Source organism: Notothenia coriiceps, unplaced genomic scaffold (genome assembly GCF_000735185.1).
Source record: "Notothenia coriiceps isolate Sejong01 unplaced genomic scaffold, NC01 NC01_scaffold00022992, whole genome shotgun sequence".
In the NCBI taxonomy this organism is placed as follows: Eukaryota; Metazoa; Chordata; class Actinopteri; order Perciformes; family Nototheniidae; genus Notothenia; species Notothenia coriiceps.
Genome location: NW_011355693.1, coordinates 1 through 27869, shown reverse-complemented (window position 1 = coordinate 27869; position 27869 = coordinate 1). Strand labels below are relative to the sequence as shown.

The 27869-nt window shown below is 39.7% G+C and overlaps 2 protein-coding genes across 2 annotated transcripts in view; both read left to right on the top strand.

Annotated features, from left to right (window-relative positions):
* Positions 1-24492, top strand: part of rhpn2 (rhophilin, Rho GTPase binding protein 2) — a gene marked incomplete at its 5' end in the record, with an annotated part of 27104 nt that extends 2612 nt beyond the window's left edge. The window contains 13 exons of the mRNA XM_010781279.1: positions 3053-3181; positions 9322-9397; positions 10092-10169; positions 10798-10922; positions 11690-11856; positions 13951-14138; positions 14313-14469; positions 16398-16517; positions 17027-17221; positions 17583-17659; positions 19941-20087; positions 21635-21790; positions 22539-24492. Coding sequence (XP_010779581.1) covers positions 3053-3181; positions 9322-9397; positions 10092-10169; positions 10798-10922; positions 11690-11856; positions 13951-14138; positions 14313-14469; positions 16398-16517; positions 17027-17221; positions 17583-17659; positions 19941-20087; positions 21635-21790; positions 22539-22808 — 1885 coding nt within the window. The remainder of the gene's footprint in view (positions 1-3052; positions 3182-9321; positions 9398-10091; positions 10170-10797; positions 10923-11689; positions 11857-13950; positions 14139-14312; positions 14470-16397; positions 16518-17026; positions 17222-17582; positions 17660-19940; positions 20088-21634; positions 21791-22538) is intronic.
* A 1051-nt stretch (positions 24493-25543) lies between these two features.
* LOC104954202 (centrosomal protein of 89 kDa-like) lies at positions 25544-27434 on the top strand (the record flags this gene model as incomplete). Its single annotated transcript, XM_010781278.1, has 3 exons — positions 25544-25803; positions 26414-26520; positions 27288-27434. Coding segments are annotated over exons 1-3 (296 nt in total), but the record flags the coding sequence as incomplete, so codon positions are not given.
* Between the last annotated feature and the right edge of the window lie 435 nt (positions 27435-27869).

The window sequence follows — 27869 nt, the reverse complement described above, 5'->3', positions numbered from 1 at the left end:
GTCGTCGTCGTCGTCGTCGTCGTCGTGTGTGTGTGTGTGTGTGTGTGTGTGTGTGTGTGTGTGTGTGTGTGTCCATTAGGCCTGTCTAAGCCTACTGTCAGCCTCAGAAGCCCCCACATTCCTCCAGTACTTCACATGGTCTGCCCAGCCAAGGCCAGGGGCAAATGGACTGTGTGTGTGTGTATTTTTGTGAGTGTGTGTTTGTGCAAGTGTCCTCCAGCCCAGCTGCAGCCCAGAGAACAGACTGGGTGCATTTTTGAGTACCAGGTATGCTCCTAGCTTTATTTTTAAATCATATGCAGGACTGCAGTTTATATCCGTGATCTTCCATTTGGTTCTCATGGCGATCTCACCTGTTTGGACATCCACCTGTGTTGCCATGTCAAAAACAGATTCACATCGACAATTATCCAAATATTCCAGAACCTTTTTCATGGAGGTTGTGCCAAGTATATTACAAAAATAGCAGCGTAAATAGGTCGTATTAAAGAGTTTGTATTTATGGCCCATGTAACCTAACTCCTCATTGTTATCGTCAACCTTTTTTCTCGTTTCCTCTTGTTCTGCATTCCTCCCTCTATCAGCAACAGGTGGAGTCACTTTGGTCAAACAAGTTCTTCCCTTCTCTTCTATTTCTTTCCATTTCTCTTCTCTTCACCTCTTATCTTTCCTCGCTTCTCTTAAAAGTGATAATGGAAGAGAGAAAAACACTGACAGGTTTACAACAACAGAAATGCAAAGTAAACACCCGTATGCAGTCCTTTAAAAGAGTACTTAAAGGTGGGGTAGGTAATTTTGGAAAACCAGCTCGAGTGCGCTAGCATTTAAAAATACACAGCCGGAAAAAATCTGCCACTTCCTTACAGAGCCCCTCCTCCAACACACACGAACGTGCACATGACCAATGAGGGCACAAGATAAGTTTGTGCACAGATGGAAGGCTGACAGGCAGGTAGGCCATCTAGTTACTTTAGTCGGCCCGGCTAAAATGATTTTTACAGTACTACGGCTTCCACAGATGACGTTTTTTATTGTATTTATTGTCAAAGCACTTAAGATATTCATATCTATCGGGATGTTAAGAGCATTCCATGGAATATAACAAGTGTTTCTGAAATAAATGACATACACCACCTTTAAGTGATTTTAGTGTTGCACTTCTATTTAACAAAAACAGTGGCCAGGATTTTCTCACTTTTAGTCCCAATTACTGGCAAGCTGTTTCCTGTTTTGTAACCCAACAGATGTTCACTGGTTATTGGTTTAGGTGTTTTTTAAACTTTAGAAAGCTACAGAAGACAGTATACAACTCTGTCCCCCAGGCTGCATAGCAAACCTCTCCAGGAGTAAACTCAACATAATGTGTAAAATAGGGAGAGTGCCCTTTAAAGCTTTAAATAATAAAGAGTAATAATCTTGGTCAACGCCTATTACTATCAGATATTTTAGGCGTCGAGGAAAAATACAACTTACTATCAATCTGCCAGAAAAACTGCTTTTCCAGAAAAGAGGATGAGGGAACTTTGGTTAATACCACATTTGCTGGTTTACTGTCCCATTCCCACGCTCTGTGGGATGATATTAGATATTAAATGAGATATTAATAACAGCCTCTGGGCTGGCAAACTGGCCAAACCACTGCACATCCACCTCCTCCATCATGATGGATTCCCCAGGCCAGGCCTCCTCAAAAACCCTTCAGCGCGCCAACAGGAAGTGATGCCATTATGATCATAACATAAGAGTTTTATGGAGAGAAGAACTACAGGCAGTAATTAAGAGCATTAATCAAGACCAAAGAGCGGAGCACCAGTTTTGAAGATCAAACTGTTGGATAGTACGAGAGTTTCCATAGACTCCTGAAAAGTGTTAAGACATGCTTCATTACACAGTATAATTACTAATATTTTGTTAATGGGCCCCATAAGGCTTTTTTCCTGGGTTTCCCTTTCCTGCAGTGTGTTTTCTTTAAAGGTTTTTGTCCATGTAAACGGCTGCAAACAGTGAAACCCCAAAGTCCCCTTTTCCACATTTGATGAAGTTGTCACCCTGACAATGAAAAATAAAAGATTATTAATTTTAATTTAGCCTTCAAAGACTCTTGGTTAAACCATGTCATCTCATTTCTGCCCTTTAAACTCCATTTTAAATATGAACTTGACTTCAGCCTGCCGGTGGCTTCTTCACATCTCACCTTTGTTGTTAAGAGTCACTTCCTGTGTAATGACAGGGTAGAAAGAAAGATCAGGTGACAGTGACAGTGACACATCTCCGGACAGGAGTTTAGGTTTTTTGCGTGCACATATATTTAGCTAATGTCTCCCATTAGACACACCAGAGATTGGGTTAGGATTCCCTGGGAAACAGAGATAAGGATACCGTGAAAGCACTGAGCTGTGTGTGTGTTTGCTTGTATCACCATGGATGCATGTCACAAACTGACAATGCATTATAAAATCAGCTTTACAAACGATCCATTCCCTTTTTCTCTCAATGCTATGATTCACATAAACCTGTCACTTGACAACACACACAATCTTATCTCTGTTGTGCAGTGAGCCATTTCCCATTGACACACACACACACACACACACACACACACACACACACACACACACACACACACACACACACACACACACACACACACACACACACACACACACTTTTCAATAACTTATATAACATATATTTTTGAAGTGGTGCGTTTGCATGAGTCTTTTGAAACTCAATGTCACAGTTCTCTTGATTTCACCATGGTAATAAGCTGATGAACTACACATGGATTGCAACTGTGAGTCACACTTCTTGATGGAGCTGTAGTGTGCTGGGGAGTAAATCAAGTTCACAGCAGGGCAAAGTGACGCACATCTGTGGTTAGGAATACCATGGGGAGCACAATGTTTTAATAATCAGCTGCAGGAAACTTTTGGCTATGTCAAAGCGAATAAAAATAGGCGGATCACTTCTGCTCTTTATTTTAAGTTTCATAACCAATTTTTTTATCCCAATTTTTCATATTCTGTTTTCCTCAAATCTCTCCCTTGTGCAGGGCTACATCTAACAACAAGGTCAAAGAGATGGTTCTGTTGGAGCTGAGCTACGTCAACTCCAACCTGCAGCTGCTGATGGGACAGCTGGAAGGACTCAACAGCTCGGTGGAGGTCTACCAGAACACCCAGTAAGTCCAATTACTACTGATTCTACTAATGCCTCCACCAGTGCAGTAGAATAGAAAGGTAGCATCACAAGAGCTCCCTTGATAAAAGACAACGGGGCTTTTACATTGGATTTTGGAATATTGCAATACAATATATCTGTAGCAAAGACACACACATAGTTGAAAGCTAAATGCGATCACCAGAACTGAAAAAGCATCACCACCGCTAAGCTAAAGGCTAATTAGTTTGGCGTGCTGAAGCAGTCTCATTTAGCCACTTGTTACCAATCACCTTTTTTAAAACACATAAATGCATCAGACATTCACCGTGTTTATTGACATATTTTATGTCACAGAACAAAACTGGAAAATCTCATAAGCTTGTGTTTACCACAGACTTTATTTTGGGCCTTCAAGAAAAAGTAATTAAAAAAAAAAACACTGACAAGGAAAGAAAATGCTCATTTCCGGTTGTAAGGTCATTACTGCTCCTCTCTATAGATGAACTACTTTGTTAGCAATATTAATAAAAGTTGTACATGTATAGGCGTAGCAGCACAGAAGTTTCTACATGTGCCAAACAAGCTCTCATTAGGGAATTGATGAAATTGAGTTTTAAAGCAACCATAAGATAAGCTCTCTTGAGGCTGCAACTCATTGTGCAGGTTTGTTTGTTACCCACACAGCTATTTGGCACCGTTGGTTCAAACTTTCCTCATCAACTCAAATGCTGCGCTTTTTTTGTCAGTAGCAATGCATCCGCAGGCATAAGAATGTAATTACTTACATTTTTTTCCGATTAATTAAATGTTAACTTTCATGCCAACTGCCTGTAATGAGGCTATGGAAGAAATTGCGTGTTAAAATGCAGCCAGTGCTTTCCAGTTTACAAACAAACGACCCTGGCCTGAATCCTGAGCTGATTTTAATTGACTAAACTCGCAAAAAAAGGACTGTTCAAGTCATGCAAAGTCCTTAATCTGGAAATCTAAACCTCAAACCTCTGAGGTTTAGATTAAAAACACAGACACAGTTTTGATTGGCAGCCAACAAGAGAGTGATCTGGCTCTGATGCTATGTGGTTAAGTCATCATGCATTCTTAAAGATGAAAGAGGCTTGATGACAGAGGAGGAGACAAAACGGGCGTATGGAGGAAGAGCGTGACAAAGAACAACACCAAGACAAAGTGGAAGAGTTTGTTGTTGGGGAACTGGACCAGCTGGTTTCTGTGAGACAATGCACAAAGCAACAAGGAAGCTAGGAACTGAACTTGTATGCAAACTAAGATTAACATAGAGTTCAAAGCTGCTCTCAGTGGGTCTGATGATCAGGTGTGTGTGAGGCTCTGGTGTTTTCCTCTTCAAAGGCAAGCCAAGTTTATGGGGCGTGGATGAAAATGCAGCATGTACATCATCAGGATGCATGCGTTAGCTTTAGTAAGACACAAAGGACTTTATGACAGTGATTTGTAAATCTACAGGTCTATCGAAGTATAGACAGATATCTGAAGATTAGCGCCTGTCTTTGCTGTAAGTAAGGTCCAACCCACTGACTGACACTGAGCTTTAAAGCTCACTTTGGTGCTTTGAAAATAAAAGCACTCAGTTGACAGAAAGCTAGCACTTCAGCGGCTTTGTCTCGATTTGAGAAACAACAACATGATAAACTCTAGGCCAAATACAAGTTTTCCATTCGCTACATATCAAATGTTTTAGTGTGAAGCATAATCATTAAAGGTGATCAAATATGGTATCGGCTTCTTTTCATATAAACAAACATAATGTCAAAAAACTCACTTTATATTATCCTTCTTATTACACGGTTACTTACTAAAAAGACACAAGCCAACTAAGGTTAAATGCATAAATAACTGCCCAATATCGTAATTGACCAATCAAGTATTAAACGTAACCCTTTGATAAGACCCTTTAAAAAATATATAAGATAGTGTTATTCTTGCTGATTTAACAAAGCTATGATTGAAGCATGTCTGCGGACAGGTGGCTTTTTAATAAAAACACTTAAGACCTCAATGAACCATCTGCCAACACACACACACACACACACACACACACACACACACACACACACACACACACACACACACACACACTCACACTCACACTCACACTCACACTCACACACACACTTCGGTAGAGGATGCCAGGTTGCCCATGGCAACAAATCCCAACAAAGTGAAGAGAAAGGTAGGGAGATGGTTGAGGATTGTGAGAGATGGGGTGTTGTATGGTGGTAACTGTGGTAACCTGTTAGAGGGTCATTGAAAGAAAACTTGCATTTTTTTGTGAGTGATTTTTCATTCCAAAAACATTTATTAGGGAATTTTAATGAGCTCCAGACCTAGTTAGGGGTTTCTTGTTAAAACACTCACTTTCATTGGCACACCCCATTTGCTTCTCCCTGAGTCCATTATATGGTATTATTTTAAATACAAACAATACCATTAATGGTACTAAAAAAACAACATTCACTTAAATAAAACAGAAAACTATTATCAGTCAACAATTAGACACCAAAATATGTCTGTCTAAATGTATTTAGTCCTGACAAAACAACCTCCTTTTATTTCATTGCACAAAACCCCATAGAATAGACTATTAGTTAAAAAAAATACATTAAAATCTTTCACATTCAACAGCTACAGCTTGGTACAATCATTAGGCCTGATTGTTCTCCGTCACATGGGATGAGAGCGTCTCAAGTGTGGGAACACTCAGCCTTCTTGCCTGGCTCTCAGAGAAACACCTGCTCCCTCAACAGACAATAGGCATTCTGGGAAACTACCGTCATCTCTCCAACATTGTGTGTCCGAAAATGAGTGTTCACACCACCAAATTGACAAAAAGGTCATACATACTGGTGTACAGGTAACACAGGAATATTGGATATGTTGAGAAAGTATTTTTCAGTGGGATGACGCCACAATGGAGAGTTAGCCTCCTCCTACCAGCCTGAAATACAACCTATCAGTGTCAAGCACGGAAACAAAAAACTTCTCCTTGCCTTTCTACCCTTTTCTCACCGCCTTCCTCTGTGGTTATTTCTCACTCAAACCAGATTCAGCTGGTTTTGGCATGGGGTAATGCATAACAGAAAGTACATATATTACTGGTGCAGTACATGCTGTACATAATGTTAGTGACCTCCTTGAACCACCCCATTAGAAAAATAGCAGTAACTCACTGTATTCTGGAAATCTTATCACTAACACTGTATGAGACATTCCTTAAGTGTCACTCATAGTACCTACATGTTTACTACTTGTACTAGGATTTGTGTTTGTTCAATTCATCTTTGTAATGTTCAGGGCTTGGACAGCTAACTGAGATGACTTAGAGACTATCTGAAGAGCCAAAGTGATGACACAAGAAAAGATAAAGATATCAGCACCACAGGACGCTGCATTCACTGCTACACTGCTGAGATAGCGTGGAAAGAATCATTTGCCGTTGTCTATCAACTGAGATTACGTTGGAGAGACGAAACTCTCTGCTCTTAAAACTGGTTGCCTCATCTAGTAACACATATAGCAAGGGGGGAATGGTGTGAAATGATCACACATTTAATGTTTAGCTGGATTTAAATCATACAAATAATCTTCTTCTTAAATTAGTAGACTTGAATGAATGCAATCATGCTACAGGTATGTGTTGCTAACCAAAACGTATCGTTTTGCCCCACTGCTTCCAGTTTTCATGCTAAGCTAAGCTAACAGTGTCTTGGCTCGAGCTCAATATTTAGTTGGCAGACATATTAAGTGTATACATCTTTTCTTATGTTAATATAAGCAATAAATCAAATAAGCACACCTCCCAAATGATGTAACCTTTTCTACCTGTGTCTACTGAGTCAAAGAGCCCAGGTTTTCAGAATGGATAGCTATAGGCCTAAATATATCAGTTTAATGTGTAACAAAACAAAAATGATGTTTACAATATGTATATGCTGACTGTATAAGTCAGCATAGTTTCGAGATTTAGTAAAGGGCTATGGCAATGGTCATCTGTTCCATGTCTTGCACACTGGTGTGTGTGTGTGTGTGTGTGTGTGTGTGTGTGTGTGTGTGTGTGTGTGTGTGTGTGTGTGTGTGTGTGTGTGTGTGTGTGTGTGTGTGTGTGTGTGTGTGTGTGTGTGTGTGTGTGTGTGTGTGTGTGTGTGTGTGTGTGTGTGTGTGTGTGTGTGTGTGTGTGTGTGTGTGTGTGTGATCTTGAGAGAGGCTTTTAACATTTCAGATTCCCTGCAGAACAGATACCCCCCACGGCCAAACCGGAGAGAAGCCCGCAGTGATCTCCAAGTACTAATGGATTGCACTGCAGCCTCTATCTGGCTCTGTTACTGATGAATGAGGGTTTCAGTGATTCAAAGAGCCAGTATGCCAGTGGAATGCCTCCTTATCATCAAGTGATGAATGAGTGTGAGGATTAGTTTTTTCAACCTTGCAGTTTTGACATATTGTGCAATGGAAAAGGCTGTACAAAATGTTTTGATAGGAAGAACCCTGATTACAACAGTTTGGGTCAAACTACATCATGGTGCTGGACGTGCTTCCTGCCCTCATTGGAAGTCGGTTTCGAGTAACAAAATGCCTTGCGAATCCAGATGCTGGTTTTTAAAAAGAGCAGTTTATTTTGTAACACCTCATTTTCCTGCTTCAAGTAGGGGGAGAGATTTGTGTTTTTTCAGACTCGGCCTGATGCGCAGCAGGTTATATTTCCTCGGCTCTGATAACGAGCTGAACTTGCTTTCCATCTGTCAGCAGCAAAGACCTCGGGCTTCATACGACCAGAAAGCATTACAGCTGAGATCAGAAGGGGAAGGTGAACCCGCTGTTTTATGGCAGCCTCTGTTGACTTTTTAGTGGCTTCAAGTAATGGAAGGTTAACAGCCTGCTCTGGCGAAGAAGAGAGGAAAGAGTTGTATGCGTTAGTAAAGCAGGGCCAATGATGTATAAACGGAGAGATGTGAGGCTTAACGCTACTCGGAGACATGGGGGCCCCATTCACCTTTTGAAATCCTCCTACAGCACCATCTGTCTAATCTGGTCTTCCCCCTCTATGAAGATTTAACTTAAGTGTAAACTTTCTCAGGTAACAAAGCTGCTGCTGGTGTGATCCTTGCACTGTACATATTGTTGTTATTTATATATTACATTAAAATAAAAGACAACCAAAAACATAAAAAACAAGTTAACAAATAAATAAATACAAATTGAAATAAAGTTAAACAGGCTTTGTCTGTAAACCAAATGGTAATCTTGGCATTGAACATACTATTGTTATTTATTTAAACATCTGTATTTCCATGTTTGACAACAGACAAAACAGCCTAGTCATTTTGATATTACACATAAAGTAAAAAAAGTTACAGAAAATAAATACAAAAATATATTAAAATAAAACACGTTCAAATCAAAGATAAAAAGCTTAGTAAAGTAAATAACGTTTAAAGAAAATACAGCACACAGTGGTTTATATTAATTGTTAAGGATTCAAAATATAACATTGTTATAAAAAAATATATAAAAGTCCATAAGCTTGGTCATTGCATTGTTGCTGAAATGAGTCGTCCATTTAATGGTTCACTTCAAAGTTTAACATCATTAATAAAAAGGCGTCCATATATTCTCAAATAGATCCGGGCCACGCTTTAGTGTGCAAGATATCCTTTCCAATGTAAGACTTGATAACATCCGTCCTAACCAATGAGACAGTGAGCTTATTTGTACTATCTTCCTGCTTCCTGGGATATAAACCCAACAGAAGAAGTTTGAACTTCTAGTCTGGCGTGACTTTCCTAACGATGCTTGGTATGTTGACAAAGGGAGTTTCTTGTTTCATATCTCGTACCACACCTTAGAGTCTGCTTTTCTTCAATGCTAACCTATGAATGCTTTCAGTTTTGCATACATTATACTCACTTTAAGATAAATACTGTCCTTTGTATTTCTAGTCCTGCTGTATCATGTGTTGTCAGCAGTTATTGTCTTTGTTGCCAGCATTTAATATAATTTAATGTATTTGTGATTGTTCAAGCTTCAATTAGCAACTTCCTTATCTTGGCAATAATAAATAAGGTAACACTAAGCACAGTTTTAAATCGAGCATTAGATAACTCTGTATTTTTATCTTTCTGTTTACAGGGAAACCGCCAACATCCCCCTCATTGCTCTAGGCCTGAAGGAGACGAAAGACATCGACTTCTCCACTTTCTTCAAGGTACAGAATAAGCACCCTTTCATTACAGTACAAATAAATATAAATAGTTAACATTCATACTTGTGTCTAATGCAGGCATTTCATGATCATTTCAATGACTTTTGGAGTAAAGAGAGACAGAATAATGCTGCTAAACTGTGTTGTATCATCTTTTAAGGGTATCTAACATAACAAACTAACTTGTCAATAAAACCAATATATGCAGATAAGATCATACAAACTGCTCATTTGCATACAACATGTTGTTAGGCAGTGTTTTCAATAAGGATTTCGATACTATAAATTGAAGTATTTGGGTCACACTGTCTGCGCCCTGTACTTATGCTTTGAATATATTCAATTTAATTATCCGACTATAAAAAGATCTGTCTTGTTTACCTAAGTGAGTCAGCGGTTATTAAGACTAGAAGAGTTCTCATAAAGGTATGTCCCATGGCGGGGAAGCACTCTCATAAATGTCTTGATTGTAAATGTGCATCCTGTTCAGGTTTATGGGCAGGCTTTGTGACTTTCTGAACATGTTAATGCTGCTCTACTTATTGACTTTAATCACGCAACAGTCTGACTTCTACCTCTGATAGAATGGTAGCTCTCACCATGATAAAGTGTCCAACTATTGAGCTCAAGAGCACTTCCCCCAAAACTGGCCATAACAAGTTGAATGGAGATGCTAAGCTTGTTTGTGTTCTGACAGGACTTCATCTTGGAGCACTACAGTGAAGATGGGAAATGTTTTGAAGATGAGATTGCTGAACTGATGGACCTGCGACAGGTAGCGCCCCCATACCGTCTGATCTGATGTTATGTGTTTATCATTTCTCTATTATTCTATAACCATACGTTAGCTTTTAACTTCTGCTGGATGCTTGGATAATCTCCACATATTAACAACTGCTTATTCATAGCTGAAGCGTTCAGCTATGAATAAGCAGTTGTTAATATATGGAGATTATCCTGCTGAACCAAATGTGTAATTGAACATGTGTTTGCCACAGAACTTATTGTCTGCAATATTCCAAAACCCAATGGAAAAATCCCATTTAGCTTTTTGTTGGCTTTGCCTCAGAAGATCCAGCAAACAAATGTGAGGTGGACATCTAGTTTTTTACGATATTGATCTCTGGGATATCTGAGAAAGACTTTCTAACATTAGATTAAAGATGAAGAAACCTCTTAGCTAGCTTATTTGTTAACGGACCATGTCCATGTTAAATCATCACATTTTAAGAAAACCATCAGTGGATAAGAGCAAAGCTATCATTGTTAGATAACACGTGATCAAATAAGTGATCATTACTGAACGATGAAACTCATCTTTAAATAAGTTCCCCTCAAACAACAGCTCTGTGAATAAGTGTTTCATTGTTACAGACTTTATAAGAGACCTTTCTCTGTCCTAGGCTTGCAGAACGCCAAGTCGAGACGAGGCCGGGGTGGAACTGATGGCAAAATACTCAAGTCACCTGCCTCTGATGGAGAGCCGCTTCTTCTCCCCAAGCCGCCAGACTGGCATCTTCTTCACCTGGTACGAAGACAAAAGATGAAAACAGCCGTCCTGCTCTTTAACCTACTGTAGCAGCTCTGAGCCCCTACACCAGGGTTTCCTAGAGCCTTTGAGCTTAAACAGCAAAGACTAAGTCAAGTTACTTCCGTAAATCCACGGATCAACTAGTAGATCTCTGCCAAGAGACACCACACTGTGCGGTGACCCAGAGGAGACTGGGTTCATCCCATCTTTCTGATTTGATGATGTCTTCTTACTGAATGTGTTGCAAGCAGAAGGGAAACGCTGTTAAAGAGAGGAATTTGCAATTGGCAAATAATAACAAAACCCTCGCCTTTGTTTTCTCATGGTTTAAATCTTTATACTGAACAGAAGAATTTAAATAATGCTTTTAAGGTTATCAGATTAGTAACAAATCTTATCAAGCAGTTTTCATGATCCTCATTTGGAGGATATTTGATGACGTCCAGCGCTGTCTGAAGAGCATCTGACCCCCTACTGACTTCAGGCTCTTCGTTCATTCATGCAGCAGAGATAAAGAAGAGGGGAAGATTAGCTTAAAGGCTTAACCTCTCAGAGCCTTTAGATGATTTTACAAGACATTGTGGCCAACAGGATTTTATTCCTGCTATATAAACCTGTTTCGTTCCTCCAGGGAGTTCCCAATATCTTAGTTGGTATTTTTAAGTAGCTGTTTATTTTTTTATACTTTTGTCTTCAAATTAACATCAATTTCATTCTCTTGATTCCTGCTTTACAAAATTGAAATATATGCCTTTTTCCTTCAGGTACGACTCCTTCACAGGAGTGCCGGTGTGCCAGCAGAACCTGTCCCTGGAGAAGGCCAGCATCCTCTTCAACATGGCCGCCCTCTACTCTCAGATCGGTACCCGCAGCGACCGACAGACGATAGTAGGCCTGGAGGAGGCCATCTCTTCCTTTCAGAAAGCCGCAGGTAGGAAGAGGTCGGAGTCATTACAAGGGGCCCTATTGTGCTTTTTGGGTTTTCCTATTCCTGTAATGTGTTTATATGCGTTTTGTACATGTTAATGGACTGCAAAGGTTCAAATCCCAAAGTTCCCTCCAGAGGTAGTTTCCTCCCACACTGCCCCCCTGACTGAAACGCCTCCACTCCACTCCTTTGTTTACTTCTGACTTCACTATGCAACACTGTAAACATGTGAACAGTAAAGGCACACAATACAAACATGAACCTTAACATTAGCATAATAGGGCACCATTAACTGAACCTGTTAACAGAGAGCACCTATTCTAAATAATTGGGAAAGAAAGACAGGAAAATGGATAATAAACCATGACATGTACACTTTCTCTCACTAGCCTTCAACATTTTACCCGCAAATCACCCCATCACTACAGCCCACAAATAACCAGTTTTATGGTTTACATAAAATGAGACGTTGATATCCTGTTGCAGAGATTTCCCTAAGGACCTTAACATGAAATGCACGCACTGTTCAACAAAAAATGGATTCAGTGGTTCAAAACAAAGCCCCATTTTCAGAGTACGTGCCAGCCTTCACCCTTTGACTCGCGCTCCGTGACGGGGAGTGAATGCTCTCAATGTTTCTCTGGCTTCCTGTCATGTGGCTGAGCTCCAGAGAAGCACCCAGGGCATGAACTGGTTCCCCAACCCCTCTGAGGTTTCAGGAAGCTCTGACAAGTCTTGATAGAATTATGACTTGGCAGTTTGAGGAGTATAATTACAGCTCTGAACGGGCCATGGCTACGCTGCTTTGATAGGCTATAATTTAGGCTTGTACGAAGTCAAAACTATTTTGTTGTTATGAGGAACATTGTCACCCGAATGGAGGTGATACTGTAGGCAGGATCGCTGTCTGAAGAAAGGCTGCTGTAGTGCCCTTTAGCCAGGGAAAGAAGACGTTTATAAAGGGAGGAGCCACCCTACAATGGCTGAAGACTAGCGAGGCAGTGCTCTGTTATTAAGTTGTCTCCATCTCTCCTCTGCTAGCTTATTAATCTGTAAAATAAGAGGGAGGCGCTCTCAGTTGGAATGCAAAGTCTTATTGCTTCCATCGAGCATGAAAAGCTAATTTAAGAAGGTTTGTGTCTTGGCTCAGCTTTAAAGAAGCACAAGGACATTGATCTGACTGCTGCAGCAACAGGCCCGGGGAAAGGAAGAAGTACATGACAACATGAATCACCCTTATTCTCTATGTGGAACCTTTTAAAACATCTGTGTAAGAGTGAGGGTTATTGGAGGGTAAAGCATATTGAAGTCATTCTGGGGACTAGCAAACGATTTGCCTCTCGCAAATTGACTATTTGGGTTTTGCCAATGGATGTTCGCTGTTTCCGAACCAATAACTATATTACCAGACTACTAGCATCAGAATCAATCAGTCAAGATCAGAATTGTTATCCTGGGGGAATTGGGTTTCTCTATTTGAAATGAAGTCAATTGAAATAGTAGAACTAACTATGACTATCAACTGTTGAATGCTGTGGGGCTACTTGTCATATTTCCGAGCTAGACTCTTAAAAGCTTTTGTTTATTAAATGTCCCTGGTTTCACCATTAAGGAACCATTAAGAGAAAAATGGTTAAGTTATCTGCAGGGTCTTTTAACCTCAAGCAAATCACAAAAAAGAAAGAAATCCTTACGCTGTGGTGTCCAATTAATTACAGGCATAAAAAGGATTTTGATTTAGGTTGCATGCTTTGTTAAACATGGCATCCTTTAGCCCCCCTCCTCCCTTTTTATTTGTTTATAATCCCATTAAAAATGTTGCTCTGATGTCCTTACAGTTCAGAAAATGTCTTACTTTGGTCATGATCATAACTACCAAATATTCACACCCCTTCAGAGCTCTTTAAATGTTTGTTTACGCAACTGTTATTCTCTTCTGAAAGCATTCTTAGGTGAAACACTGAAAAGGCAATGGATACAACATGTGATTAATTTGGTTTCAATGAGGGGACATTCTTATCATTAAGGGTGTGTATTGTGGCTACACACTTGACATGAGTTGGTTTGCAGCTGGGCTAACCTTTCGTCGTCCCCCAGGCATCCTGAACCACCTGAAGGAGACGTTCACACACACCCCCAGCTACGACATGAGCCCAGCCATGCTCAGTATGCTGATCCGGATGCTGCTAGCTCAGGCTCAGGAGTGCCTGTTTGAGAAGACTGCACTGCCTGGGATCAGAAACCATTTCAATTCCCTGATGAAAATGGCCCAGGAGGCTGCGAAGGTAAATAGCACACACATAATTTAGAACACTGTGTTCTTTCTTTAGCTGTAGGTAAAGTAAATGTAAGTTAATAATGTCACCACAGTCTGATTCCTCACTTCTATCAGAGATGGTATCCAGATAAGTGTATTTGAAAGTCTTCTCTCTGTAACTCTAATCCTTATTTCCTGCCAGGTCTCAGAAATCTACGATCAAGTCCATCAGTCCATGATCCAGACGCCAATCAAAGACAATGTCCCGTTCTTCTGGTCCACCATGTCGCAAGTCAAAACCAACCACTACCGCTCCATGGCACACTACTTTGTAGCCTCAGCGCTACTGGACCACCAGTGTAAGACAAACTGAATTGAACACAGATCTGTTGCGTAAAATAATGTGAAAATCAGGGAAATGTAAAGGAAACTTTATTTATCATTATTTGCTTCTTCTTGATTCAAGCAACATAATGCATGCTGTTTTTCAGTTTATAAGAAGCACTACTGTGAAAGCAGCATTGTATCTCTGCAATATGTAGTTATTTGCATATAGTGTGCACTGCACCAGGTACACAAATGCTCTCTATAGACACACAGGAATACAAAATAGTAGTTACTACTAACTGTCCTGGCAAAGTCAGCCCAAAGTGTTTCAACACATTGTACGTGATAAGGGGCGGGACATCTATAAGCGGTTGACCAATCACAACAGTGCTACATGTAGTCAGCTAACCAATCAGAGTTTCAGACAGAGGTTGACAGTAGAGCACAACATACAATTATGAAACCTGAAAATGAGCATACTGGGGCCCCTTTACGAAATATGGGACGATTATAAAAATAAAAAATAAAAATAAGAACAGCTAAAAATTACAATATCAACATTTGAAGCGCATTGTAAGATATTAATTGTTGTTTGATTTAATAAAAGGCATCGGCTCTAGTCATAAAAAAAACTCCCCCTCCATCTGCAAATTCACCGTACACGTTTAAATCTCCTTTATAATAGTATCCTGGGCGTTTACTGGTGAAGTTGAAGGGTGTGATGCATTGGTGTTATGAGACACCTTGGCCGGTTGCTGGACTGAACCACAGCCAGCCACAATGCTATTACATAACAGCTATTTACGCACACACGCACGCACGCACGCACAGAGCCAATGGTACAGAAAGGCCAAGTTTCCAGGAACTCAGGGAAGGATGGGCAGCGATTGAGAGTGAAGGATAGAGAGGGATGTTGAAGTGGATGAAATTGAGTAAGTTTACTGTAAAGTGCAGCAGGATTAGAGTGTGTAGCCTCTTAATGCACACTGAGTGAGTGAGAGAGGAAGAGAAGGAAGATGCAGTTGATGGTCATTTTTGCCGCCTTGTTTTTATCCTTTTTTCTTCCTCCTAAAGTTCAATAACTGCAATTTAGAGGGATTGAAGTGACAACCAAAACAGCAGATGATATTGAGTTAACAGTGGATGGACAGGGCTATGAATGGGAACAGTGGAGCAAAGCGGCCTTGAGTGAGGCTGCTCATTAACAGATTCCTGTGTGACTGAGGAGAAAAGAGCAATTAACCAACGGCCTGTACAGAGAGGATTCAGCTCAGGACAGCACAGACTGAAGATAGCTGCAGTTACCAGATGTACTGCATAGCTAAATAAACTCTACATGGGAAATATATATGTACCTTTTAATCTGGTGAAACAAGTGATGGAGGAGAGGAGATGATAGTTTACAAGAGTTAATCAAAGTAGAAATGTGCAACAATGTATATATGCACCGACTTATCTGTAAAGTGTCCCCTCTGCCTTTCAAATGTATATTTTCTTTAACCAATGCAATCGTAGCATCAGGGCATTCAAGTGTCGGCCGTTTGTTACAGCATTGAATGTGATCGGTTTTCTCTAAATATTTGTTTGCAGGACAGATGCAAGTCATGCGTTGTTCAATGAAGGCAATATTTTTTATAATTTGTTCTGATGTCAGAGATGTTGAAAACAAACATTATGTAAATGGAAGGTTAAATACACATTATACTACATCATTCAAATATTATATGTTATATTACGAAATGCCATATAATCATTATCACAATTGGCCATCCATTTATCAAAGAGTCACATTTTGAGTGATGTCTGTTAGTAAACCTTAAGCCCCTTTTTGGCTCAAGGGCTATCCGCTGACCTCCACAGCTTTAAGGATAAAGACTTTGAACCCCAGTGTGCTTAGGGAAGTCAGGGACTCAGCTTATTGATGTTTAACATTGATTCTTGTTGCTCTCTGTGTGTTCAGTGGGCCTCAGTGACGATGAAGACCAGCAGGAGAAGACCTTGTCACAGGTCTACGATCGCCTTCCTGAGGGACACTCTCCTCTTGACATCCTGAAGAAGAAAGATGAACGTGAACGCGTTGGTAAGAGGATAATAGAGAACGGTTGAGAGCAAATAGATTGGTGCTGGTTCACGGTTTTTGTTCTACAGCATCAACTATGTCAGTAAATACCCAACTTGTGAATGCTTAAAGTGTGTCTTAAAAACAGCGGTTTCTAACAAGATGCTAAATTAGACTTTTAAACGTCCTCAGATCCAACATTAGCGGTGAATACGTTAGGTCATACAATTGTGACGGAGTTTGTTTATTGTCTGTGTGAGCTTTTTTTCTTCTGGTGATTGCATTTACGCTTTGAAAAAGTTAAAACTACATTGTGTTAATATGTAAAGATTATCCTGCCGAACAAAGCAATATTACTTAATTGAATGTGCAATGTTAACTTCCGGTAAGCCTACACAAATATTTCATTACTCTCCCCCTTCATGACGTCAGACCTATCTTCCTGGTTAACTGTGTCCCTTTACTTTCCTTATTATCTTATTCAATACAACTTATGCTCATCATTGCTTTGCCAAACCCCCCCCCCCCAGGTAAAGCACACATTCGCCGGGCCATCCTGGGTCACGAGGAGGCTCTGAGGGTCTACAGTTTGTGCCACCACCTGAACAAGCTGCAGGTCCTGCAAGACATCCTGAGAGCCAGCCTGCAGCGCTCCCTCAACAAGAGCAGTGAAAATGAAGAAGATGAAGATTTCAGTGACTACACGGAGGCCCCAGACATCATTTGTGAGTCTTAAATCTTTTCAAAAGACGAATCGGAACACTTGTTTATTTTTTGTTTCTGAGGTGACAGTTATTCCCCCTGTGGTCGACATAGAAACTTTCCTTAGTGTCACCACAACAAATGACAAAGAATGCCAGTGCGTTGATTTGTCTCTCAGGAAACGGTCTCTTAAAAGAAAAAAGGCTACAAGGTTGTGTACCACACCTGCTGCTATCACATGTGATGAGTGACGTTTATTTGCACGTATAGGTGATGTAATGTTTGCACTGCCCCGCCTCTCCACAGGGCCGCAGTTGAAAGGAGGTTGGGACAGTAAACATTGCAGAATAACACCTTTGTTTTTCCCTCCCTTCTTTTCCATAGCTAAAACAGAGCACCGAGCAGAGATGGAGTTTCCTGCTACCACAAAGGTGAAAGTCACAGACTTCTTCGAGAGGCTGGTATGTGGGTTACTAATATTTTCCACTCACAAAACTGTTTTTCGTTGTGTACATGAGGGTTGGGTTATTCATCAAATTACATGAAATAGCTCTGGATTTGTGTTTCTTTTTAACACCCAGTGTCTGTTTCTTGCTATTTCTGAATAAACCAACCCAGAATGAGACTCCTGGAAGCTTTGACACATTTCAGTATTAGCCAATCCAAAGTCATATTGTGTGTTCAAAGCCTGCTGGACTTTCATCCATAGCAACAAACTAACTCTAACAGTGGACAAAGGTGCTCTGGCCCTAGCTTGACTCTTCATGGTGTTGGTGGAGAGGGGGGGTGGGGCATTGGTCTGTTACTCAAGTTTCTCTTCATGTTCTCTAAGGGGCGTTCAATATGCGAGTCACTTCTTTCATTTAGCACAGTTTACAATTACTAGGGTTGCATGATTTAGAAAAAATTACTATTTTAGATAATTTCTGACTGATATTTGGATTACAAAAAAGAAGGCTTGAATATTTTTTGCATATTATCCTCTATAAACCTTCAAATGATATTGAAATCGTCATGGTGTCCTTTTTTCATTGTAGGGAACTGTATCTGGCAAATATTTGGCCAATTTAGTTTTATTTTTCCATCCTATCTACAAGAAAAATGTCAAGACTAACAACCTTGGGAGCAAACGATTGTTAAAAAGGTCAAGGGTCATAGATTCCCAGACAGCAGGTGTGAGGAGCCTCTGTGAATAGGTACCTCTTCGGTGCCTGTTGTAAACTCCAACCTCGCTCTTCATTAGCCATCTCAGACTCAAACCTGGGGCTGTGACAAATATTGTTGTTGTTAACTATCAGAGCTTCTATTGAGGTTACACTGTTGTCATTTCTTTATGACATCACGCTAAACAAAACAAAAGAATAACAAAATCCTCAATTTGAATAAAGTGATTTATGAAATTAAATGATTTTGGATTTGGATTCAAAGTCATTCAATTTGGATTTTTCCAAATTGGCAATGGAGAATCAACAAAAAAATGTTGCTCGTTAATTTGTTTACTATAATTATGTTCAAGTCAAAATGCACGTTTTGTTCTCGTGGATTTATATACATGTTATTTATGGTGGATTTCCAAAATGGATTGAATGGAAAATGTATCCTCTTTTTTTTAAACTTTGAGATACTTTACCATTCTCTGGATTCAGTGGAATTCAGCTCTTCAAATAGTATCATACTAATAATATCGCTGCAGCCTGATCTTCATCTGCAACATTCCTGAATGAATACACTTGCAAAAAAGCTAATTTTAAATGTTAATTTACAAATGACACCGTTATGAATGTTGCTTTGAAGCATTAGGTGCAGCCCTATTCAAATCCTTTTGGGGACACAGAGACATACATTTGCTTCGGTGATAATCAAAGCAGCGAGGCTGAGAGGCTTCATCTGCTGTTACACAGGCCTTTTGTGCAGGAGAGATGTTCCCATCAGATAACAAGAGTATCAATGGAGGATAGCATTTGGCTTCAGCAGTCTAAAAAGTAGGACCTGTTTCTGATCAATTAAGGGAAATGGTCCATGTGTCAGTTTGAAAGGCAACATGAGCACTTTGTGCTTTAGTGATTCAGGATCATTTAACAAAGCGTTACATTTTGATATACAAACATTCATGTGTAATTACACATAATCAATATTTACAGCCAGGTACTGCATATCTGCTGCATTCAAATACACAATCAAGATATTGATTGATCGGAAATTGGGTTTCTAAACAGTCCATTTTTAGATGGAGATAAGAGAACAAATTAAAATGATATATTTGTATACAAACATGAGAAGATAAAGTAATAATTTGCAATAAAAATATAAGATAAAATAAGGTATGTATGTAAACATTAAAATATCAAATAAAAGATAAAATAGAATAAAAACATAAGAAGTTAAAGTAAGAATGTGCACATTGTAGTAATATGTTAAATATTATGCAAAATGTTTTCATATGAATCCCTTGGTTTAAAAAGCACACTGGTAAGAGTACTGGTGTTAGAGATCATTTAAATAGGACTTTCCTGTCCCCCTGAGTGTAAGTAGTATATGTACTGATGTTATAACAGGTCACAGATGTAGACTTTAATTATGTCTAACCAGCCTGTAAAGACACACAAATGATTATTATGTTATTATCAGTTTCCCTCAGGCTGTCACCAACATCTTTGAACTCTAGGAGAGGATATTATCCACTTGAGTCAGGAGAATCTGGAGCCATATTAACCCCAACCTCCCCACACTGTCTCCTCTCAGGGCCCTCTGTCAGTGTTCTCCGCTAAGCAGCGGTGGACGGCCCCGCGCACAATACAGCTCCACCCTGAAGACCGGGACCTGGGCTTCACCCTGAAAGGAGAATCACCCGTCCACGTGGTGTCGTTGGACCCCCTCTGCCCAGCCGCTGTGAGTCAACCACTATTAATTACTTTCGCCTTAATGTGAGAAAATGGGCTCTGTATAGTGTGCGTTTAGCCATTGTAAGGAGCTCCTAACACACGTTGTCTGCAAGGCTATCTATATAAGCAGGCAGGTGAAACTAAGGTGTATTGAAAGTAAATTGCAGCGTCATGGCAGGTGTTTCCATCCAAAAGACATCACAGCTGGACCACTACCGACTTGATGATTCGAAAGAAGGCTTTATTCTAAAATACTGCATTTAATCATTAAATGACACGACTACACGCTAGGACGGTCAAAAACGTGTTTCTCTCCAAGCTGGCAGACTTTCAGCATCTTACTCACATGAAGTAGAAGACACATAACCTTAGCATATTCCAATACTATCAATATATACTAAACTAAACAAAAGTGGTGGTATTATTCAAGTGATATCTATCAGGCTAACATACATATCCTTTCTCAAATATAAGCATGTGCTTAAGTGGCTCCAACACCTGGATCCTTCTTTTTAATATATGTTCACAGTATCATTTTCTTCATTTGGATTGTCTATGTTTTTTTATCCTTGCAGAGGGGACCCTTCTCAGTTGATTTCCACCACGTTTATTCTATGTTTCCGTATATTTTGGGTGGGAGTTTTTCCTTGTGTGCAGCAAGGGTCGAACAACAGTGTTTGCTGTAAAGTTGATCAATCCCAGCAAAAATCATCCTCAGATTTGTTTCTATGAAACTCGTGTTACGGATTGTGTTGTTATGGGAGTAGTTCAGGTTTTTTGAAATGGGATTGCATAAATGACAGTCGGAAAGAACAGATAGGAGTACTGCCATGGGAGCAAAGCAATGTACTCCTCTTTCTGTTAGACTTTAATGCCACATGCATAGGTGGCTCAATATGAACTCTGCAACACGATTCACTAGCAGGGAGTGACTTGGTCTACAACTAACAGCTTAAAGTGTAGGCATGCCCACCTCTTGAATATCAAATGAGTTCTAATGTATTATTTTCACAGAGAACCTTTGATTCATTGAAGTCCTTCTCAGAAACCGAAACAGGATTCAGCCTCAAAGAATGTAGGAGGTGCCCCCCTCCCCCTCCCCCCACCTCCTCTCTGGCTTCTCATTTAATTAAGAATCCGTATTTATTCTCTGCAATCCCTTTTCAGTCTGACAGATCATTAAGCGGTGCTGACAAAGAGCAGACTTCTATTAATCCAGGCAGAGAAACAGATTAGCTGTATTACACAAGTGTAACTAGGCCAACCTCCTTTTGAATACTGCATTTATTTTTGGAACTGATCAAGTTATCAGACAGAAATATCTAATGTTGTGTAGATTAGGCTGGTTTCCCACATACTCTCTAGCAGGTGCTCGTTTCAAATGGCTTTTTTTGGGTGTGACCCGGTGTTCTCTCTGCTGAGCCTGGCTGGCAGTTGGAGGGAAAGAAGGGGAACCTGACTTAGTCTCCATTCATACAGGCCAGGGGCTGTAAATGTTTACTGCTGCAGCACCACCACTTTACTGACTCCTGCTCTCCCTCCTGTCTCCTCTAGGCCGAAGGTCTCAAGGAGGGCGACTACATTGTTGCCGTGGGCGACACAGATTCTAAATGGATGGCCGTGAGCGATGTGATGCGACTCCTAAAGGATGTGAACGAGGAAGGGGTCGCCATCCAGGTGGTCAGCGTTATGGACAGCAACCCTCAGATGGTAAGATGCCCTCTTTTCTTCCTATTTGCAGAAGAAAATAAAGAGGTAGTTTGCCAAGTGAAATTGTTTATAGTTTGAGAGAAAATCAAACGGGTTTCCGCTTCATGCGTTTAAAGTAATCTGATCAGAAAATAAGCTGGCAAATACAGTTTCTTTATATTTGGACTGTGAAGGGAAATGGTGTATAAGCCAAAAGCCTTATTATCAGGATAAAGAGCTGAAATGATTTAGTTTGAGACGTATTCTCACTCGGACAGGCACAGGGTTGACAGAATAAGCTGGACATGCGCTATTAAATCGGCCACTAGCAACAAAAGGTTTGCCAGTCGAATTATAACACATGCGACTCACAATTACAATTTGATTTTCCCAAAAAGCTATTATTAGAAGAATTATAGGTAAGGATTCTAATGCTAAAAAGGGAAATCTGAACTCGCAAATATCTGATTGAGCGGTGCAGAATACAAATTGATATCAGAAATTATAAATCTGACTGGAAATTGAATGTGATCGGTGTTTTACAAAAACCCATGTCTAGCAAAAATCCAATTGTTAGAAAATGGAAGTTGAGTGAGAAACTGATTAAGGATTATATTGACCTCTTGTGAATATAATGAAAAAATGACTAATTAGAAACGTCTAACTTATTGACCCCATGTATTGATTGATAACTTCCAGAGCCACTATAAGATTGAACCAACAATGACTTTCTCTTTCCACTAAATGCCCCCTCAATTTCTCTCTCCAGCCAACCAAGAGTGCCACCTTCTGCGGAAACCTGCCCAAGACCTACTCCATGATCTGCCTGGCGTATGACGACGACGACAAGAACCCCAAGTCCCGCAAAGTGACCAAGAAGTCGTCCTTCCTCAACTTCGGCCTTAAGAACAGGCTGAAGAGCGCCAGCACCCTCAGCCTTCCCACAGCAGACCACTCCGGGGCCCTTCCCTGGAACAAACCCTGCCCCACATTCCCCAGCTCCAGCTCCTACAACCACAATGACAGTGCCCTCTACTGAGCTAGACATCGTACTGCCTAGCATACTAGCCTGTGTACAGTACTGAGTTGTACCCATACTGGACCTGCTATGGTACCATTGCTCTTAGGTGTTTCCACTGGAATGTAGCTTGGTGTAATCATGACATTTCTGCAAGCTACCATGGAAGGTAGCTGTGCCAAACACTGTATATCGGTGCCTTTTGTTAGCGCCTGAAGTGTCCAGACCAAAACATAATCTTTCTGTACCATGCCAGTATGCGTACAGCACAGTACAACTGCACTGTGGGAAAAAGAAACCCACCGGTTATCATTCCAGTCTATAAATAAACACACAGCACTGAGACAGGCCTCTTAGTCAAACTGTCATCTCAGTATGTTTTCTCGAAGACCAATTGGAGGAGCAATAACAAAGTTGTACAAACACACCCAGCGGATACTCCACTGCAAAGAGGTGTAATTTGATTGTGGCTTCAGCAGTTCCTTACGTAGTTCCATTGTGTACTGATGTAGCTGTGCTCTCTTATGTTCTCATGTCATGTTTCATACTGTTTATATGAAGGATTAGGTCATTGCCATGCTATTTGTTGCAATCAGTTTTGGGGGTTTGAAATGCATACATTTTCTGAATAGATATGTAGATGTTATGAACCTTGTTGGAGTATGTTAAACAGTGATTGATGGAAACAAATAATTGTACTAAGAAGAGTTGAATGCAATGTTTAATAAGCTGCTAAAATATCATATATATATTCCTTGGTTATGTATTATTGTCACTTTTGTATTTGTGAGACAGCCTTTGAGGATAATATGTTCTGCTGAGTGCCATGGGACACTGTGTAAAAAGACCAAAATGCCTCCATGTGTCTAAATGTCAGAATTTACCGCTTACAATCCTGGTCCGTCTTACCTACCCTTTTTTTCAGTTTGTCCAATTGTAAGAAGAGCACGAGCTGTGTGTTCTCTCTATGTTAATGTGAATCTTGATGTAGTTAAAAGGTTGTCTGTAGGTGGACATTCCTGCGTCGCACCTGGACTGCCGCCGGTCACCTAACAGTGACTTCGATCAAAGCCCACAGTCAAGTTGTCTCTACCTGTCTTAACCCAAGTCACATCCCACATTTTTACTGACACTTTGCCGTGTTGGACTATCTCTTTATCTACAAAGTAGATTATTATTCACATTTGATAATCAAATTATTTATATAATGAAAAAAATACACACAAAAATATATATATATATACTTGTAAAATGTTGGTTTCTGAACTAGTTTGTGAACGGTCAAGTTATGAATTTTTGCACGTTGGATTTCTCGGTTTGTTTCTTGGAAGAATGTATTTTACTAGCCTTGCTTAATCTTTTTGGTGAACTTATATACTGGTACATTTTTTCTATGTCAAGATATTTTAAAATGTAAAACGGTTACACTGATAAAGTCAGATAGATCAGTTACACTGATCAAAATGAACGCTCTTTATGTTTACCTAAAGTGGTGTCTGAAGTGCCATTTTTGCTTAATGGTGTATGTGCAGTAATTGATATTAATAAGTGCTAACAGAGAGGATGTGTAAGACTTCACAGATCTATATCCATGCATGTTACTGTGCACAGTGATCCTAAATGCCTATGTCTATGGTATCTGCAACTGTGGTGTGAATGCTTTTGTCATGTATACAATCTCAATAAAAGAGGGGGACAAAACTAATTTCATAAACGTTTTTTTTAAATATGTATATATTGTGTTCTATGTATATGTCAGTAATTTGCGACTACCAGTCAGGTTGGAATGAGAGGAATGAAGTTTGACAGCCCTCAGTGTACCACACACACACACACACACACACACACACCACTCATGCGTTTGTAACCGGTGGAGTCTAGCTTGGGATCACATGACATTCTAATCATGAAAACAGGCAAGAAACACCATGGGATTGAGTTTTACCCATCAAGCCTTTCTTCACCCATACTGTACCTTTCATGTTCTTTGTGCCATGTCTGGGCTTTTGTCTGTGTGTGGTATGGAATTTTACCATAATTAAAGAGATGATTGTTTATTCACATAGCTTTGAACTTTGAAAATGAAATACCCCAAGGTCAAATTCTCTTCAGGGTTTATTTGAACAGAAAACGCTGATGTTGCAGAAACTAAATCTGTTGATTTTCTCATTTCACACTTTTACCAATCCTGAGGGCAAAGAGCAGGCCTTGATAATAACACATTTTCAGCTGATTTATTGCCAAAGGACTGAACATTCATGGGAAGCACACAATTGATAACAGCTCTACTCTACTCTAAAATGGTCAAAGGTTAGTTGGTTAGGCTACTTGCCGAAAACAAATTTGTTAGTTTCCTTTAATCATGTTCCTTTTGTGCACAAATTGTTGAAGAAATTGTATTGGATTGAAGACACATTTGAATGGTCTGTCATGTAAGATATGGGTAAAACTAATATATTATTTTATACTACACATTACATTCTATATATATTTAGTATGCATACATTTGATTTATCGACACAAAAAGGATGAACGTCTTTGTTCGTCTCAGCAGCCCTGTGCTGGTGGAATGGTGTGGCAGTTGATCAGCACATGGAACGACGTCGCCCCCTATTGGCTTGACAACGGTCGGTAAGGACCTCGTTGCTATGTGAAACATACCACTCACTGATTGGCTTCTCTTTTCGCTCTTAGCCAATCAGCACTACTTTTATAGCAAGGTGCATTCTTGAGACGAAGCGTCTAGATACCAGAAATCTGCAGCTTGTTGAATGCAGAGACCTCGCGTGCTCATTTTTATTAAGGTTTTAGCCCCAAAAGCGTAACATTTGAGAACATTAGAAACATATGATAATGACAAGCACAACTTTCTAATGCCATTTGACTGAAATAATGTTTGGTACACGAGTCCAGCCGTTCGCTTAAACTGAAACTTAAGCCGTTGAAGGAAAGGGTCAAAAACGTATTTTCCACTATGTTCAAATTCAGTTTCAGGAGGGAGAAAGACAAGGAGTTTGTAAGTTTGACGTCTTTTTTTAAAACTAATTAACCGTGTCCTACTTCTAGCTAGCTAAACGTATATCTTACAAGTTTTTTTTAATCATTAAGCTAACATTCATTAACCTGGCGTTAGATAACTTTACGTTCGTAAAACGTTAGCGAAAGTGATAGTCAGAACTGTTCAAGCTAACATTTGCTAACGCCAGTTTTTGTAACGTTAATGAATTGTGTGTCAATGATATTCATGTTCATGCTCAAAACAGTGATTAAACTGAGGCATTCATTAAACTGATGCATTCATTGTTCATTTACAGCTTTGCTGTTATAGTGGCAGTCAAAGTAGGCTACATATCGTGACCAATTCATAACAAAAGTGGTATTTATAGTAGGGAAAGCCCACTGCTGTTACTGCCTTTTGTCTGAGTAGGTCAGGGTTTGCTATCTCAAGTGGTCATGCTGTTTCTCTACCCTTTCCTTTCCATCCCTATGGCCTTCTTGTGTTTCCCTATTGTTTTTTCCTCAATGTTGGTTTGACACTATGTCAACCATATGACCCACATAGTGTGTGATAATGTGTCTATGTGATGCTAACCCCCTTCCTAACCTCCCCCTTGTGTGTTGTGTAGAAGCATATAGCTCATGGTTTGATCCCTGCTGCCTCCATCGCCCCCAAGCCTGCTGTGCCTCGTACCCCGCCCCCCCGCAGCCCAAACCCCTCACCTGAGAGACCCAGGTACCCCACACCTCCAACCAATAACATCCTCTTGTATTGACAATTCCTTCCTTTGGTCCAAATCACATCCTTGTATGCATTAGTAAAAAGTTATTTCCTTAGTGAATTCAAAGAAAATACAGATTCACTCTCCTCTCTTTATCCCCCCCATAATCAGCGGTAAAATAAGTAATCACAACTTTCACTTTAGTAAATGTTGTAATAGTGTAGACATACTTTAAAAAAAAATTATGTAAAAGTGTGTTCATGTGTTAAAATGACTAGAGTAAACTACAAGTTAATAAATATTTATTTTAAATACTGCTGGGTAGCTTGTGAATCCCCCCCCCAGGAATTATTATATCTTATACCATAAAATGACATCTTTATTTGTTTGTTGGTTATATTTTATATTATTAATCAGAATCTGCAAAGTCAATAAAGCTGACAGCTAAATCGGTTAGAGTTTAAAGTAAACTTTTTCTCTGAAATGTTGTGGAGTTGAATTACAAAATAGCCGAACATGGAAATACTCAAGTTCTCCTTACCTCAAAATTGTTTTTTACATATGTTATTTGAGTAAATGTGTCTCCACAGCCTGTGAAAGCAGTGTCTTTTGGGGCAACTAATGGGCAATATTTTCCAAGAGTAGCATTTGTTAGCTCTTAATGGTGAATTCAATTAGGAAAAAGGAAATATATTTTATATAACAAGAACAGCATTTTGTGTGCTTATATTACTTAAAGCATCTGTCTTTCCTTATTTTAATCATGTCTTTACATCAACAGATCAGCCTTAGCAGCAGCCATCTTGTCTTCTTCGCTCACTGGACAGGCATGGGCCCTCCCCCCTGTCCGGCCGAGGTCTTTCTCTGAGAGCGGCCTATCAGAGTCCTTCATATCTGAACCAAACATCAGCACAGCACTTTTCAACAGGTGAACTCCCTCTGACAAATACACCAGTATTATCACAAGCTTTGGGAATAATGATTCTATCCACAAGAGGTGACTCAACATCACCTACGGCTGTATTTATGTGGGTCACATAAGACAATGGGCCAAAATGATTTCAAGGTAGAGCAGAAGAAAAAGTTTAAAATGTGATGTGTAACTTTTTTTATAATTATGCCTTGACATTAGACTTACTAATATCTTCAAAACACAGGCCTGGTTTTCTTCAGATTTGAATAATCAGAATTAGAATAAGGTTCAATTGCCAAGTAGGGTTACACATACAATGAACTTGCTTTGATGTATAATAGTGTATACATAAATATAGTAAGAGGAACTAACTTGTAAAAAATAAGCAAATATAGAATTATTATTATTAAACCATTTAAAAAAAAATAAAAAATTAACATTTTTTTTTTT